Source organism: Pleurodeles waltl, chromosome 4_2 (genome assembly GCF_031143425.1).
Source record: "Pleurodeles waltl isolate 20211129_DDA chromosome 4_2, aPleWal1.hap1.20221129, whole genome shotgun sequence".
Taxonomy (NCBI): Eukaryota; Metazoa; Chordata; class Amphibia; order Caudata; family Salamandridae; genus Pleurodeles; species Pleurodeles waltl.
In genome coordinates this window covers 943,768,637-943,784,506 of record NC_090443.1, presented here as the reverse complement: position 1 = coordinate 943,784,506, position 15,870 = coordinate 943,768,637, and the positions used below count along the sequence as shown (strand labels likewise).

Here is a 15,870-nt window from a genome sequence, read left to right as displayed (position 1 = left end):
CGCATTCGACACCGTCTGCCACCACACCCTACACTCACGCCTCAGCAATGCTGGAATCCACAACAGAGCCCTGGACTGGGTCACCTCCTTTCTCACCGGCAGAACACAGAGAGTCTGCCTCCTCCCATTCCGCTTGGAGGCCACCGAAATCATCTGTGGCGTACCCCTGGGTTCGTCCCTCAGCCTGACCCTCTTCAACGTCTACATGGCCCCGCTCGCTAACATCGCCCGATCCCACAACCTCAACATCATCTCATATGCTGACGACACCCAGCTGATCCTCTCCCTCGCCAAGGACTCCGCCAAGACCTGCTTCCACGAAGGAATGAAGGCCATCGCCGAATGGATGAAGAACAGCTGCCTCAAACTCAATTCGGACAAGACGGAAGTCCTTATCTTCGGCTCCACCCCCTCCGCATGGGATGACTCCTGGTGGCCTGCCACTCTCAGAACCACTCCGACTCCCACCAACCACGCACGCAACCTGGGATTCATCTTGGACCCCTCACTATACAGGACCCAGCAAGTCAATGCCATCTCCTCCTCCTGCTTCAACACCCTCTGCATGCTCCGAAAGATCTACAAATGGATACCCACTGAAACCAGAACAGTCACCCAAGACCTCGTAAGCAGCAAACTGGACTACCGCAATGTCCTCTATGCAGGAACCACAGCCAAACTCCAGAGGAGGCTGCAACGCATCCAGAACGCCTCCGCACGCCTCATCCTGGACATCCCCCACCTCTGCCACATCACAGACCACCTGAGAAACCTGCACTGGCTCCCAGTCAACAAGAAAATCACCTTCAAACTCCTCACCCACGCTCACAAAGCACTGCACAACACCGGACCAGAATACCTCAACAAATGACTCTCCTTCTACACCCTGACCCAGCATCTCCGCTCCGCTGACCTCGCCCTTGCAACTGTCCCCCGCATCCACAGAACTACAACCGGCGGTAGATCATTTTCACACCTCGCCGCCAAAACGTAGAACACGCTTCCCACCCACCTGCGCCAGACCAAAGACCTCCTTACCTTCAAGAAACTTCTCAAGACCTCGCTGTTCGAGCAGTAGCAGCAGCACCCCCCCCCCACGGGTGAGTAGTGCACTTTACAAATCCCCTGATTGGTTGATTGGTTGGAGTCCCCATCCTGGACATCTCCCTCGCTGCTACATGGGCTTCTTTGCGCACGTTTGCTAAAAACTACTGCCTGGACAGTCAGGTCTGGTGCAACAGGCGCTTTGCCTGTTTGGTCCTCTAGGACTTACTGGTCTAAACCTGCTTGCTTAGGTATCTATTCTAAGGTAAGGAATCTGTGGCTAGAAGTCTCTATCAGATGAACAAGTCACATGCCTTTGGTAACGCCTTATCTGGTTTCTTTCATCTTAAAGGTCACTGTAGGTCCTTAGTGTCTGCACAACAGTTTATCAGTTTTCTACATGGCTCCGTGCTTCTGGCAAAGAAATATCATGGAAAAAAAACTGAGGCCAGAATTCTGTTGTGGTATAACCGTCGCACCGGGCGAGGCCAACATGGAGCTGAATGATGCCACTGGCTGGCTTGCAGAGGTATTGTTCTAAATTTCCCAGGTCCAGTCTACTGCGAGGAGAATATTCTACAGAGAAAAATCTGCCACTAGATAGCGTCTCTACCAGATACGACTTTACTAAAGGTAAGTAACTTGCTCTTGTTTGTAACTTTGTCTAATTTGCTAATAAATCTTCGGGGTTGAGAACCCATCCTCGCTCTGTTTCCTGCTGAGCTGGGTTAGTTTCACTATAATATGACTAGATGTGTTCATGCTAACTCCTTCCAGTCAGCAATCGAAGATACATACAAGCAGTGGCTCGACTTGTTTGCTGATTACACACAGCCTACAGGCATAGAAAGGTGTGTCGGATCAACTGTGACAGCTGTGACATGTCACACGAGCATGGATTCTAGGTAGGGGCTTCTAGAAAACTCCTTCTCAGACTTTATACTAAATCTGCCTGAAGTCAAGGAATGTGACAACCTAAGAGATCTGCTTGCAAACTGGATCTTGCAAACAATTGGAACCCATTGTGTGATGATTGTAGAGGGCACAACCAGGTGCTTCTACCTGAGCTCACTGAGTCCAAACAGTCCAAGAGGGGACACGGGTGCCACTGAGAAGGGAACAGGTCAGAGACCCATACTAGAGGATGCCTATCATAACTGTAAACCCTGTCTAGAGAACAGCCAAATGCAAATCTTCCCTGGTACTTCCCAAGTCACAGAGGAAAGGCATTAAGAATTCATAACATATGAAGAATGATTGCAGAGAAGGTAGCAAGTGGCTACATTTCCTGGCACAACTAAGCATGATCACTGAGAGTAAGAGATATACACACTGGGTCTCTGAGTAGACAAAATGAGACCCTCTCTCCAACGGTCATGGGAAACTCACATAGTCAGGAAGGGCCTAGAGAGATGGGACCCAACAAACTTTCCAAATAGTTGAGCAGTCCGAACAAATCAACAAGATGTTGAAGAAAAAAAGAACAGCAGGTACTGAATTGTTGGAGCTTGTTGAGCCTGCAGAATGAGGTGACATCAGAACCCGGCTTATCTGGCAGCGGCCAGGCCACCGCTCAAAGACGCACTGCAACCCTCGTGGAGGCTTCGCAGCCACATCTCACCATCTGAACTCACCCCCACCCGCTTCAGGCCCCTCTCTGCCTATGCATCCAGTTACTCCAACTCAGTGCCGGTACTGTCCGGAACTGAGTACCGGCACTTTTTTATTTTGAGAGGGAGAGTACCTGCACTTCTCAAGATAAATTAATACTTTTAATTGGAGAGTACCGGCACTTCTCAGAAACAAGCAGGTACTCTGATACAAAGTACCTGCACTTCTATTTTTCCATTTCAAGCACTGCTCCAACTACGAAATGATAATATAGTTGCACATAAGTACCATAATGTACCTTTGAAATACGCCAGTACACTCGAGGTGAGCAGTGGCGTCACGACTGCGTTTTAATTAAAAATACATAGCGCAGGATTTTGTACAACATTGCAGGTTTCTAAGTAACGCAAAGTGAGTAATTCCAAGAAAGCAACGCTATACAAGTAATGGCGACTTATTGTAGAAATGCAATGATTAAGAACCAGGGCCCTGATTTACACTTTTTTGAGCCGCATTACCGTCATCCATTGACGCAAAAGCGGCGCAAATTTACAAAATACAATTGTATTTTGTATTTTGTAAATTTGCGCCGCTTTTGCGTCAAAAAATGACGGTAATGCGGCGCAAAAAAAGTATAAATCGGGGCCCAGGTTTCGAAGAGAGGACATAAATTGAAATTGAGGTTCAATCGCATTTACTGAAACTCCTGACAAGGTGTTGGTAAACACCCGTCAATCTTATTCTGCAATGATGAACAATTGACATTTAAACTTTAAAAAAGTGACCAATACATTTCAAAAAAAGATTTCGGAAACTGTCTCTTTATCACCCTCCATCTACAGAGTCACATTGCAACTAAACGTCACACCTCTACCGCCGTCGCCATACTGTTTGGCAGTCCCAGAGCGCCCCACTGTGGTGAAGCAGTGGAGTGGCAATTTGGGCCAATTTTAAAATGATGCAGGTTTTAGTACTTCATAGTGTGGTCTTAGTGTTCTTACAAATAAATGTAAGATTCGTGGTTTTATTTTTTCCGACATAAAAGACCTTGGCCAAAAAATGTCTTGAACATTTTGATTCTGAAAACCTAAGTTCTTTCACGAGTTTCAATCCGGTAAGGATGAATCAGCTGTTCATGTTTCCAAGGCCGGTAAATTAAGGATGATTTAACGGAGTAATTGTATCCCCTGTTATGTACCGTACTCAGCACCAGACCAACAGCGATATGTAGCACAATATAAGAAAGAAATAGCTATAGACGTTACCTGCCGCTGAAACCTCAGAACAGCATCCTCCATCTGGCGGAGGCTCTCCTCTCTCCTGCCTTGGGCTTCTTGCACTTTCTTCACTGTCCGCCTCCTCCGTACCCACTTCAGGGCCAGGACAACGGTGGCCGATCCACAAAGGAGGCCGACCAGCAGGCGGGGATCAAACTCAGGCTCCGGGACCCGCTTCATCCTTACCGGAACAGTAGCGACGCCCTATCACTGTTCCTCTTCCTGAGTGGCTTTCCAATATTTTTCAGTCAATTGCAAAAGTAAAAGCACTTCCAGATTTATATTTTAACAGTGAACTGTTGAGAAGTGCCTTGCACAGGGAGTGTGCTCTTTGGTATTTTAAAGTTTATTCCAGCACGAAGTCCTTGCTCCCAATTAATACCAAGATTTTACTAAAAGTTTAAATAGAAGGTTGCTCTTTAAGACCGACCGCCAATGAGAAACAAATCAGGTGTCTAGCTTTGTGGCATTCTATATATGAGAGCTCACAGTGTGTGCCAAGGGCGTCTGTGCCACGGTTGTCACTATCGTCAAGTGCAAAGTCTATTTACTTTGCCTCTAAGATTGTAGCTGCAGAAGTGAACCTCCCAGACGTGCAACTAACGACGATGAATGCTGAGCAAACACACAAAGTTATATATTAGCCCGATGATGCAAGATAAAGGTTGAGGTGGACTGAGAGACTCTTTGGTCCTGATTCACATACTGCATTTTGAGGTACAAAAAGTAGTACTCAAGAAGTACTATTTACTTATTACAAAATGCAGTTCACAAATCTCCACCTCCTCCTCTCCTATCTTTTCTGTACCAACATCACTGGATCTCTGCTCATGTTTATAGCCGTTTTTGGAGTAAATGCTGGGGGCAAGAGGGAGTGTAAGAAACTGGAGTATTAGTTGAGAGGAGTGAGACCCCACCTGAAATAATAATCACAATCCTTGCTAGGGTGAACAGTGGCAGTCCTGTGTAAGACTTGTCTGAGCTCCCTATGGGTGGCAAATGAAATGCTGCAGCCCATATGGATCTCCTGGAACCCCAATACCCTGGGTACCTAGGTACCATATACTAGGGAATTATAAAGGTGTTCCAGTGTGCCAATCAGAATTGGTAAATGTTAGAAATTGGGTTTCTGGTTGGCTAAGGTATGCACCTCAGCCAGGCAGAACTTACCCACTCTAGTCAGGGCAAGGGAGTTACACGTCCAAGATAACCCCTGCTCACCCCCTTGGTAGCTTGGCACGAGCAGTCAGGCTTAACCCGGAGGCAATGTGTAAAGCATTTGCACAACACACACACACATGTGACACAATATCCCCACCACAAAGGAAACACAACACCAGATTATATGAAAATATACTGTATTGTACACAACGCAATTATCAGACCAAACATCACATATTAGTATTATCCTGCTACCTTAGCAGTTGTCAGAACGTTACACATTAGTTACTCTGCAGACTAGCAGTAGTCACACATAACACACAGGTTACTCAGTATTCTGCAACATAAGCAATAGTGAGGAAAACACATTATTACATCACAGCACTTGTCATAAGAATATCATAAAATGCCCATAGTAGGAACATTAGAAAACATATGGCAAGTTAGAAAAACATATTAGCAAGCATGTCCATAAAAGGAACATTTGCATACACATATGTAAAAACATCAAACGCAGGTAGGTAATATACGAATCAAACAAAAGTCTGTAGAAAGAACTTTGGATTGCAACTATATTGGTCCTTTAAACAGTACCTGGTTGGTTGAAGGCACCTCCAGTGCCTAGAAGGCGAACAATGGGGCCCCCGGCGCTCCTATGTGCAAAACGGGGGCCTCCCTTATACTCTGGGGTCAGAGGAGGGCGACATGCACCTCCTCTCTTTTATAGACAGGTCCCTCCGGGGACCGTGAATACTGGGGGCCCCCCAGGGCCTCAACCGGCCCTCACGAGGGGGGCCAAAGCCAGCAAAAACAACTTAGGGCAGGAGGGGGCACCACGCACCCCCTCCGGTTTAATGACAGGCCCCTCTTGGGACCAGCAATCTCTGGGGGCCCCCCGGGCCTCCACTGGCCCTTCCACCAAGGGGGGGGGGCCCACAGTAATGCCAGTTTTACCTAACAGCAGAAAAGGAGCGTCCTGCTCCTAACGCAGAGGCCAGAGGGAAGGGGGCACTCCCCGTGCCTTCCCCTGGTCCTGCCGTGAAGCCACAAGAAGATCGGACCCCTCCTGGGGCCCGAGTAGACACTCACCTGCACTCGATGCGGTGCGCAAGTGTTCTTCCAGCTTCCCGGGCTGCTGCAGTGATCTCATTTAAAGGGGCACAATGCAGCAATGAGCCTACGAGCTCCCAAGGCTCCATAAGCGTGCTGCAATCAGCGCTATGGCAGCCGCAACCACGGAGAAGCACCCCTCGTGAAGAAATGGATGCAGGGGTCAGGGGCCACAGCACCCTGCCCCTGGGGAGCAGAATCTTAAGACAAGGTCCTCAGGTGGAGGGCCCAGCTACAGGCCAGCACAAGGGAAAGGCAGAAAGTGACAAGTCCTTCACAGTGACCAGGCAGGTCACAGGTCAGCACAGCAGCAGCAGTCCATGGCGGTTCCTGGTGAGTCCTTTCAGCCTTTAGTGTCCAGTTCCAAGATGATTCCAAGAGTCTCCAAATTGTGGGGACAATTCCCCTGTACTTATAGTCAGTTCTTACAGTGTTTTACAATGGTAGGGAGAGGAGGTCCCAGCCAGTTACAACTGGTTCTGGGAGTGCCCCCTCTCGCCTTTCAGCACAGGCTCCAAACATCAGTGGGGGGTTTAACGACCCTATTGTGTGAGGCTAGGGCACAGTCTTTACAAATGCAGGTGTGCCCCGCCTCTCCTTTCTCTCAGCCCAGGAAGACTATTCAGTATGCAGTATGTCCCTCTGTGACACCTCCACCCTCCCTGTGTACAGGCTGTCTGAAAAGTATGCACAAAGCCCCAACTGTCACTCTGCACAGACGTGGATTGGCGTCAAGCTGCAAAACACCAGAGTCATAAGCACAGATAAATGCGCACTTTCTAGAAGTGGCATTTCTGTTATAGTAATAAAAAATACACCCACACCAATAAGCAGCATTTATTATCACCATCACAACCATACCAAACACGCATACGCTACCCCTCATAAATCAGACAATACCCTTTACAAATAAGGCAGGGCATTTCTAATGCAATCCTATGAGAAGGCAGCACTCACAACAGTGAGACACCAAGTTAGGTTGTTTGTCACTACTAGGACAGGCCATGCAATATGGCACATATCCTGCCTTTCTACATACATGGCACCCTGCCCATAGGGCTAGCTAGGGAGTACCTTAGGGGTGACTTACATGTAGTAAAAGGGGAGTTCTGGGCCTGGCAAGTAAGTTTAGATGCCAGGTCCCTGTGGCAGAAAACTGCGCACACAGGTCCTGCGCTTGCAGGCCTGAGACAAGTTTGAAAGTCGACTTCAGTGGGTGGCGCAAGCAGAGCTACAGGCCCACTAGTAGTATTTAATTTACAGGCCCTGGGTATAGAGATACCACTGTGCAAGGGACTTATAGGTAAATTAAATATGCCAATTAGGTATAAGCCAACCATACCAACTTTAGATGGGAGAGCACCTGCACTTTAGCACTGGTCAGCAGTGATAAAGTGCTCAGAGTCCTAGAGCCAACAGCGAGAGGTCAGAAAAACCAGGAGGAAGGAGGCAAAAAGACTGGGGATGACCCTGCGTAAGGCAAAAAGTCCAACAGTAAAGATGGTCACTAGCCTGCAGTGACAATTTTAAAGACAGAGAGAGCATTAGCACTGAGGTTCTGGTTAGCAGAGCCTCAGTGACACAGTTAGGCACCACACAGGGAATACATTCAGGCCACAACCTATGAGCACTGGGGCCCTGGCTAGCAGGGTCCCAGTGAGACATATAAAACACACTGACCAATGGGATTTCCACTATGAGCACTGGGGTCCTGGCAAGCAGGATCCCAGCGAGACAGTAAAAACACCCTGACATATACTCACAAACAGGCCAAAAGTGAGGGTAACAAGGCTAGAAAGAGGCTACCTTCCAACAGTCCTGGATAGGGCTTGGAGAGTATGGTATCCTGAAATCCTGAGCATTAGCATCAGTCCTCTGATCAGCTGCCCCTTCGGGACAATATCCTGTTGCAGCAACAGGGCAGGTTCCTACACCTGAACCTGCTTCTTGCATGGAGATTGACCAGCGGCAGCTGACAGTCTTTGGCCTGCCTTCAGAAGTCTGTGAAATCATTCTGGCAGTCCCTCAACTAAGATCATATGCACCTTCCTTGGGGACAAGTTAGTGGCTTGGTGCACTGCCAAACATTTTGATCATCTCTCTGCACCATTTTCTGAGGTTCTGTTGTTTGTTATCTTGCCAACTTTAGCCAGGCAAGACTTTGCTTTGGGCACAGGTAAGGGTTATCTTTCATCCATTTTGGCTTTCTTGCAGTTGCCAGATCTGCCCTCCCTGTTTAGGTCACCAGTTGTGACTTGTTTCCTAAAGGAACTCCAACAGATGTTTCCTCCATCCTCCAATCGGACCTGCCGCTTTTGGTATGCTCACCACTGAAGCCTATGCACAGTTTCTTTACATCTTTTGACCATCAAAACAACCTTCTTTATGGCCATTACATCGGCCAGGAAGGTTAGCAAGCTTCAGGCACTCTTGGTGCTCTTGGTGAACATACATCACCTTCTTCCCTAACCAACTGGTCTTCTGCACCCATCTTCCTTTCTTGTGAAAGATGGTAATGCCTTTACACGTCTGCCAAAATATCACACTCTAAGCTTTATTCCCTCTGCCCCACATTTCCAAAGAGAAGGAAGGACTTCATTGCCTAGACCCAAAGAGGGCATTGTCATTACACATTGATTGTACCAAGGAACATCGGGTGGGTGATCAACTCTTCATTGGGCTCACTGGAGCGAAGAACTGGAAGGCTGTGCAGAAATGGACCAGCTCGAGGTGGATTGCACTCTGCAGTAAAATCTGCTACGTATTAGCCAAGAAGCAACCCCCTATGGGCTTGCAGGGTCACTCCACCAGTGCAAAGGCTCCGACCACTGCGTTAAGTCTTGGAAAAGCCCGTCATCAGACAACTAACCCACTTCCTAGAGGAGAACCGCTTCCTGGACCCTTCCCAATCTGGATTCTGCAGCAACCACAGCACCAAAACCACCCTCATTGCCAGCACCGACAACATCAGAACCATACTGGACAGTGGAAACCGCAGCCCTCATCCTCCTGGACACCTCGCCGCGTTCGACACGTCTGCCACCACACCCTACGCTCACGCCTCAGCAATGCTGGAATCTACAACAGAGCCCTGGACTGGGTTACCTCCTTTCTCACCGGCAGAACCCAGGGAGTCTGCCTCCCCCCATTCCGCTCGGAGGCCACCAAAACCATCTGTGGCGTACCCCAGGGTTTGTCCCACAGCCTGACCCTCTTCAACGTCTACATGGCCCGCTCACTAACATCGCCCGATCCCACAACCTCAACATCATCTCATATGCTGACGACACCCAGCTGATCCTCTCCCTCGCCAAGGGCTCCGCCAAGACCTGCCTCCATGAAGGAATGAAGGCCATCGCCGAATGGATGAAGAACAGCTGCCTCAAACTCAATTCGGACAAGACGGAAGTCCTTATCTTCGGCTCCACCCCCTCCGCATGGGATGACTCCTGGTGGCCTGCCACTCTCAGAACCGCTCCGACTCCCACCAACCACGCACGCAACCTGGGATTCATCTTGGACCCCTCACTGTCCATGACCCAGCAAGTCAACACCATCTCCTCCTCCTGCTTCAACACCCTCTGCATGCTCCGAAAGATCTACAAATGGATACCCACCGAATCCAGAACAGTCACCCAAGCCCTCGTAAGCAGCAAACTGGACTACGGCAATGTCCTCTACGCAGGAACCACAGCCAAACTCCAGAAGAGGCTGCAACGCATCCAGAACTCCTCCGCACACCTCATCCTGGACATCACCCACCTCTGCCACATCACAGACCACCTGAGAAACCTGCACTGGCTCCCAGTCAACAACAGAATCACCTTCAAACTCCTCACCCACGCTCACAAAGCACTGCACAACACCGGACCAGAATACCTCAACAAATGACTCTCCTTCTACACCCTGACCTGGCATCTCCTTCTCCGCTGACCTCGCCCTTGCAACCATCCCACGCGTCCACAGAACTACAACCGGCGGTAGATCATTTTCACACCTCGCCGCCAAAACGTGGAACACTCTTCCCACCCACCTGTGCCAGACCTAAGACCTCCTTACCTTCAAGAAACTTCTCAAGACCTGGCTGTTCGAGCAGTAGCAGCACCCCCACCTTCTCCCCCTTCCCTCCTCAGCACATTGAGACCCTCACGGGTGAGTAGTGAGCTTTACAAATCCCCTGATTGGTTGATTGATGGGAGTTCCCATCCTGGACATCTGCCTCGCTGCTACATGGGCTTCTTTGCGCACGTTTGCTAAAAATTACTGCCTGGACAGTCAGGTCTGGTGCAACAGGCACTTTGCCTGTTTGGTCCTCCAGGACTTACTGGTCTAAACCTGCTTGCTTAGGTATCTATTCTAAGGTAAGCAATCTGTGGCTAAAAGTCTCTATCAGATGAACAAGTCACATGCCTTTGGTAACGCCTTATCTGGATTCTTTCATCTTAAAGGTCACTGTAGGTCCTAAGGGGCATATTTATACTCTGTTTGTGCTGAATGTGCGTCAAAAAAATTGACGCACATCCAGCGCAAACCGTGCACCATATTTAAACTCTGACGCCCGTGGCCGCGGGCATCAAAATCCAAGCATGTGCGTCGTTTTGTGGAGGCGGGAATCCCCCTTGCGTTAATCATATGCAAGGTAGGCTTTCCTGCCCAAAATATGACTCAAACGGCCGTGCGTCGTATTTATGACTCCGGGCAAAAATGACGCACAGCTGGGATGTGGACTCAAAAAATGACGCACAGCCCGATTTGCGTCCCAATTTAACTCCTGGGTCAAGGCAGGCGTTAAAATGGGGCAAACACACCTGTACCTGATCAGAACACACAGAAGCAACAGCAGAGCAGCAAAAGGGAGACATGGAGGTGCTTCTCATCCTGCGTGCACGTAGACGCAGAGCACAGCAACAACAACAGCAGCTACCACAACACCAGCAGGGACCCCAAAGGCAGTGCAGAAGGCAGGAGAGGATATTCCGCACCAGAACAACTCTTCATGGCCTCAGGGAACATGACATCATCCAGAGGTACAGGTTGAACTGGCAAGCCATTCAGCACCCCTGCGCAACATTGAGCCACAGTTGGCACCCATCTTGCTGACACCCCGCACCATCCCAACACAAACCAAGCTGCTTGCTGTACTCCACTTGCTGGCAAGTGCCTCTTTTCAAACAACTGGTGCCCTGGTTGCCATCATTCTCTGCCTTCTTGCCCAAAGTACTGGATGCCATCATCAGACTCACACCCCACCACATCTGCTTCCCTAACACACTGCAGAAGCAGCAGGAAACAAAACAAGGGTTCTATTTCATCAGTGGCTTCCCACACGTCCTTGGTGCAATCGACTGCACACATGTACGCCTTGTGCCACCTGCTGCAACTGAACACCTCTACCGCAACAGGAAACACACACATTCCATCAATGCGCAGGCCATTGTCGATCACCAAGGAATGATCATCAACATTGTGGCTAAATATCCTGGGAGTGTCCATGACTCTTTCATCTTCCGTCACAGCGCCATCAATCAACACTTCCAGGATGGACGGTATGGCAATGGACTAGTTTAGTTTAGTTTAGTTTATAGAATTTATAGAGAGCGTGGCGACCCGAAGGCATCCCAGCGCTAAAAGCAACGAAACACGAGTAGGAGGGAGAATCGATATTAGTTACAGAATAAAAAAGTTTAAAGCTTTTTCCTAAAAAGGCGCTCGGAGGATTCAAAACGGAGCTCTGTAGGAAGGGTGTTCCAAAAGTGGGAGGCCTTACTGCAAAAGGAGTTGTTACCCCAGGCTCTCTTAAAGTGAGAGATGTGTGCATACCTAAGAGAGGAGGAGCGGAGGTTCCTAGAAGGAGTGTGCAGGAACATACATTTCCTCAGAGAAATGGGACCTTTACCATGTAGGGTCCTGTGGACAATACAGAGAGATTTAAACTGAATCCTTTCTTTGATGGGGAGCCAGTGGAGGGTGGAGATAGCCAGTTTGGCGGATGCATATTTTGAGGAGTGAGTAAGAAGCCTGGCAGCTGCATTTTGTACTCTCTGCAGCTTCTTTATAACATAAAGAGGGGAATTAAGGAACAGAGAGTTTCCGTAGTCCAAACGAGAAAGAATTAAGGCTTGAATGAGAATTCTTCTGGCTGTAGGAGGGAGAAGGGTGAGAATCTTTCTAAACATGCGCAAGAGACCAAAACAGGTGGAGGAGATTTTACTGGCTTGGGAATCCATGGAAAGCCGGGGGTCAAGCATCACACCTAGAGTTTTAACCTGGGATTTGGGGAGAGGAAGAGACCTGAAGGCGTCTGAAAGAGAGGGAAGAGGATGAGCGGGGGGACCGTTACCAAGGACCAGGACTTCCGATTTTCCATCATTAAATTTGAGTTTGGACTCAGTCATCCAATTGGCAATGTCACTCATGCAGCAAGAGAGATTAGTCACTGGCGAGTCTCCAGAGCTGGAGAGAGACACCACTAGCTGGGTGTCATCTGCATAAGTTACCAGAGACAGATTGTGAGGGGTAATTACTCTTGCTAAAGGTGACAAGTAAACGTTAAAGAGAGTAGGGCTGAGGGACGAGCCCTGGGGGACTCCACATACCAAAGGGAAGAGACCAGAAAAAAAGGTACGGTCCAAAACTTGGAAGGATCTGTCTTTGAGGAAGGAGGAAAACCAACAAAGGGCAGAACCTCCTATTCCTATATCCGATAGCCTCCAACAGAGAAGATCATGGTCGACAGTGTCGAATGCTGCGCTGAGGTCAAGCAGAATGATGGCTACGTGAGACCCTAGGTCTAAGAGCTGGCGGGCCGACTCAGTTACTGTAAGAAGGGCTGACTCAGTGCTGTGCAAGGCTCTAAAGCCCAATTGGGTGGGATGAAGAACTTCATTGCTTTCAAGATAGCAGGTAAGTTCAGTGTCAACATGTTTCTCAAGGATTTTAGCGGAAATAGGGAGGAGGGCAATAGGTCTGAAGTTTTCTAATAGGGTGCGGTCAAGTTTGGGTTTCTTCAGAAGGGGTTTAACAATTGCGTGGTTAAATAACAGAGGAAAGGAGCCCGAGGAAAGCGAGTTGTTAAGAATTTTAGTGAGTGGGGGAGCAATGACGTCTGCTACCTGCAAGAGAGCAGAGGGAGGGGCGGGTTCTAAAGGAGAGCCGGATTTAATTTTAGACAAGAAATTAATGGTCATCTCCTCAGTGAGAGGGGAAAAGGAGGTTAAAGAGACTCCTGCAGGGAGGGAGTCAGTAAATTTAACAATAGGGAGATGATTCATATAGGCGGGGAACCCAGAGTATATACTGATGACTTTGTCCTGAAAAAAAGATGCCAGTCGATCACTGTGGGAAACGGAGGCCTCCGTCATCGGGGTAGGTATGGGAGGGGAAGTAAGATCTTTAAAAATCTGAAAAATTTCTTTCTGAGGACATGAAGAGCATTCTATTTTTTCACCATAGAAGGTGGACTGGGCAATTTTAATATTGTGGTGATAAATTCTGATGGATTGCTTGTAAATCTCTCTGCTGGAGAGAGTGTAGTTTTTACGCCACAGTCTCTCAAGTCTTTTACAGTTCTTTTTAAGTTCAAGCAGGTGAGGGGAGAACCAGGGTTTAGATTTGTGGGTTAAGAGAGATACTCTGGTTCTAATGGGTAGAACAGCATCCAAGGAGGATGAAATCCATTTATAGAAGGAATCTGCAGTTTCTAGGGCAGAAGGATGATAGGTTTTATCAGGGGCCAGGAGAGCTTTGCGCCATTCTACCGGGTCCAGTTTTGACCAGGAGCGTCCAGATATAGTAGTGCTGGGGAGATGCCCTTGGGTGGCGTCATACGGGAAAGTGAACGAGAGAAGGAAGTGATCGGTCCAAAGAAGGGGCAGGGGGGAGGCCGTCAGCAAGTTGGCAATATTGCTGAATATAAGATCTAGCGTATGACCCTTATGATGGGTGGGATCAGATACATACTGGGTTAATTGGAGTGCTTCGAGAGAGGATGCCAATAGTTTAGCCGAAGGGCATTCCGAGTTATCAAAATGAATATTAAAGTCTCCTAAAATAGTTAGATTGGAGAGGTAGCAGATGTGACTGGCTGCGACCTCCGGTAGAGAATCCAGGAAACGTAACACAGGTCCAGGAGGACGATAGAGCAGGATTCCTGAAAAAGTGAAAGTAGGGGACAAACATAATGAGAACATTAAGCTCTCACAATCAGGAATATCCAGCGGTAAAGTGGTGCATTTAATAGTAGTTTTGTGAATAATCGCAATTCCACCGCCTCTGGTAACAGGCCTGTCTAAATGAATCATGGAATAAGTGGAGGGCAGAGAATTGCAGATATGTACGGTAGAGTCCTCATCAAGCCAGGTTTCAGTAAGAAACAGTAAATCAGGCAGGAGGTCTTCAAGGAGATTATGGATATATAGAGAATGAGCGGGGAGGGAACGACAGTTAAGCAGCATCATTCTTGCTAGAGGGGGAAAAGGAATTTTTGAGGACGTAGAGGGCAAGGCGGTCCACCCACAGCGAGGGCAGGAAAGGAAATAAGGGAAGTGTGAGTCAGTTAGATGAGAGACACAGGGATCAGTGGTTCTACATGCCAATAGTTGTAAAGAGGAGTAGACTAACCTCGTAGGGGGAAAAAGGACAGCATCTCCGAGCCCAGGACGCTCCAGGACGCTCCAGGGCGCTTCAGGGCGCAGACGGGCTTGCCTTTGGTGCGCCAGCGGCGCGCCAGTGGCGCGCTCGCTGCGCGCGTCCGCTGCACGGCCGGCGCCCCTCAGTTCTTAAATATTGACGAGAGGCAGCCTGAGCCGGCATAGAAAGAAAAAAACTATACCGTCAACCCAACAAGATGGCGGTATCAAAATGTCTCAAACAGGAAGAGGAGCAAAGGAAAAACTGAGCACCGGGTAGCCAACTAAACACGGGCTCCGGTGCTCAGACACAGCGTAAACAAGAAGTGACAGATCGAATTAAAAGCCCCAGAAATAGTAAATCAATGAATTAAAGGTTGGTAGTTTTAAAAAAAATAATTAATTTAGAATAAAACAATCAGATTCATGAATTAATTAAACAGACATTATCACAGCATAACGAATTCAAAGTTAAGAGCCTACTCGTGCGTTACTTGATGCGCGGCCGGCGCCCCTCAGTCCTTAAATATTGACGAGAGGCAGCCTGAGCCGGCATAGAAAGAAAAAAACTATACCGTCAACCCAACAAGATGGCGGTATCAAAATGTCTCAAACAGGAAGAGGAGCAAAGGAAAACTGAGCACCCGGTAGCCAACTAAACACGGGCTCCGGTGCTCAGACACAGCGTAAACAAGAAGTGACAGATCGAATTAAAAGCCCCAGAAATAGTAAATCAATGAATTAAAAGTTGGTATTTTTAAAAAAAATAATTAATTTAGAATAAAACAACCAGATTCATGAATTAATTAAACAGACATCATCACAGCATAACGAATTCAAAGTTAAGAGCCTACTCGTGCGTTACTTGATGCGCGGCCGGCGCCCCTCAGTCCTTAAATATTGACGAGAGGCAGCCTGAGCCGGCATAGAAAGAAAAAAACTATACCGTCAACCCAACAAGATGGCGGTATCAAAATGTCTCAAACAGGAAGAGGAGCAAAGGAAAACTGAGCACCCGGTAGCCAACTAAACACGGGCTC

At 48.3% G+C, this 15,870-nt stretch overlaps 1 protein-coding gene across 3 annotated transcripts in view; it reads right to left on the bottom strand.

Annotated features, from left to right (window-relative positions):
* LOC138293504 (vitamin D3 hydroxylase-associated protein-like) overlaps positions 1 to 15,870 on the bottom strand; it is a 203,123-nt gene that overhangs the window by 141,371 nt on the left and 45,882 nt on the right. Inside the window, exon 1 of one of the 3 annotated variants that reach the window (XM_069232743.1) lies at positions 3,921 to 4,474. The exons of the other annotated variants lie outside the window; for them this stretch is intronic. Within the exon in view, the coding sequence (XP_069088844.1) occupies positions 3,921 to 4,112 (192 nt within the window). The 5' untranslated portion in view covers positions 4,113 to 4,474. Of the gene's footprint in view, positions 1 to 3,920; positions 4,475 to 15,870 lie in introns of those variants that run through there. 3 annotated transcript variants of the gene reach the window in all.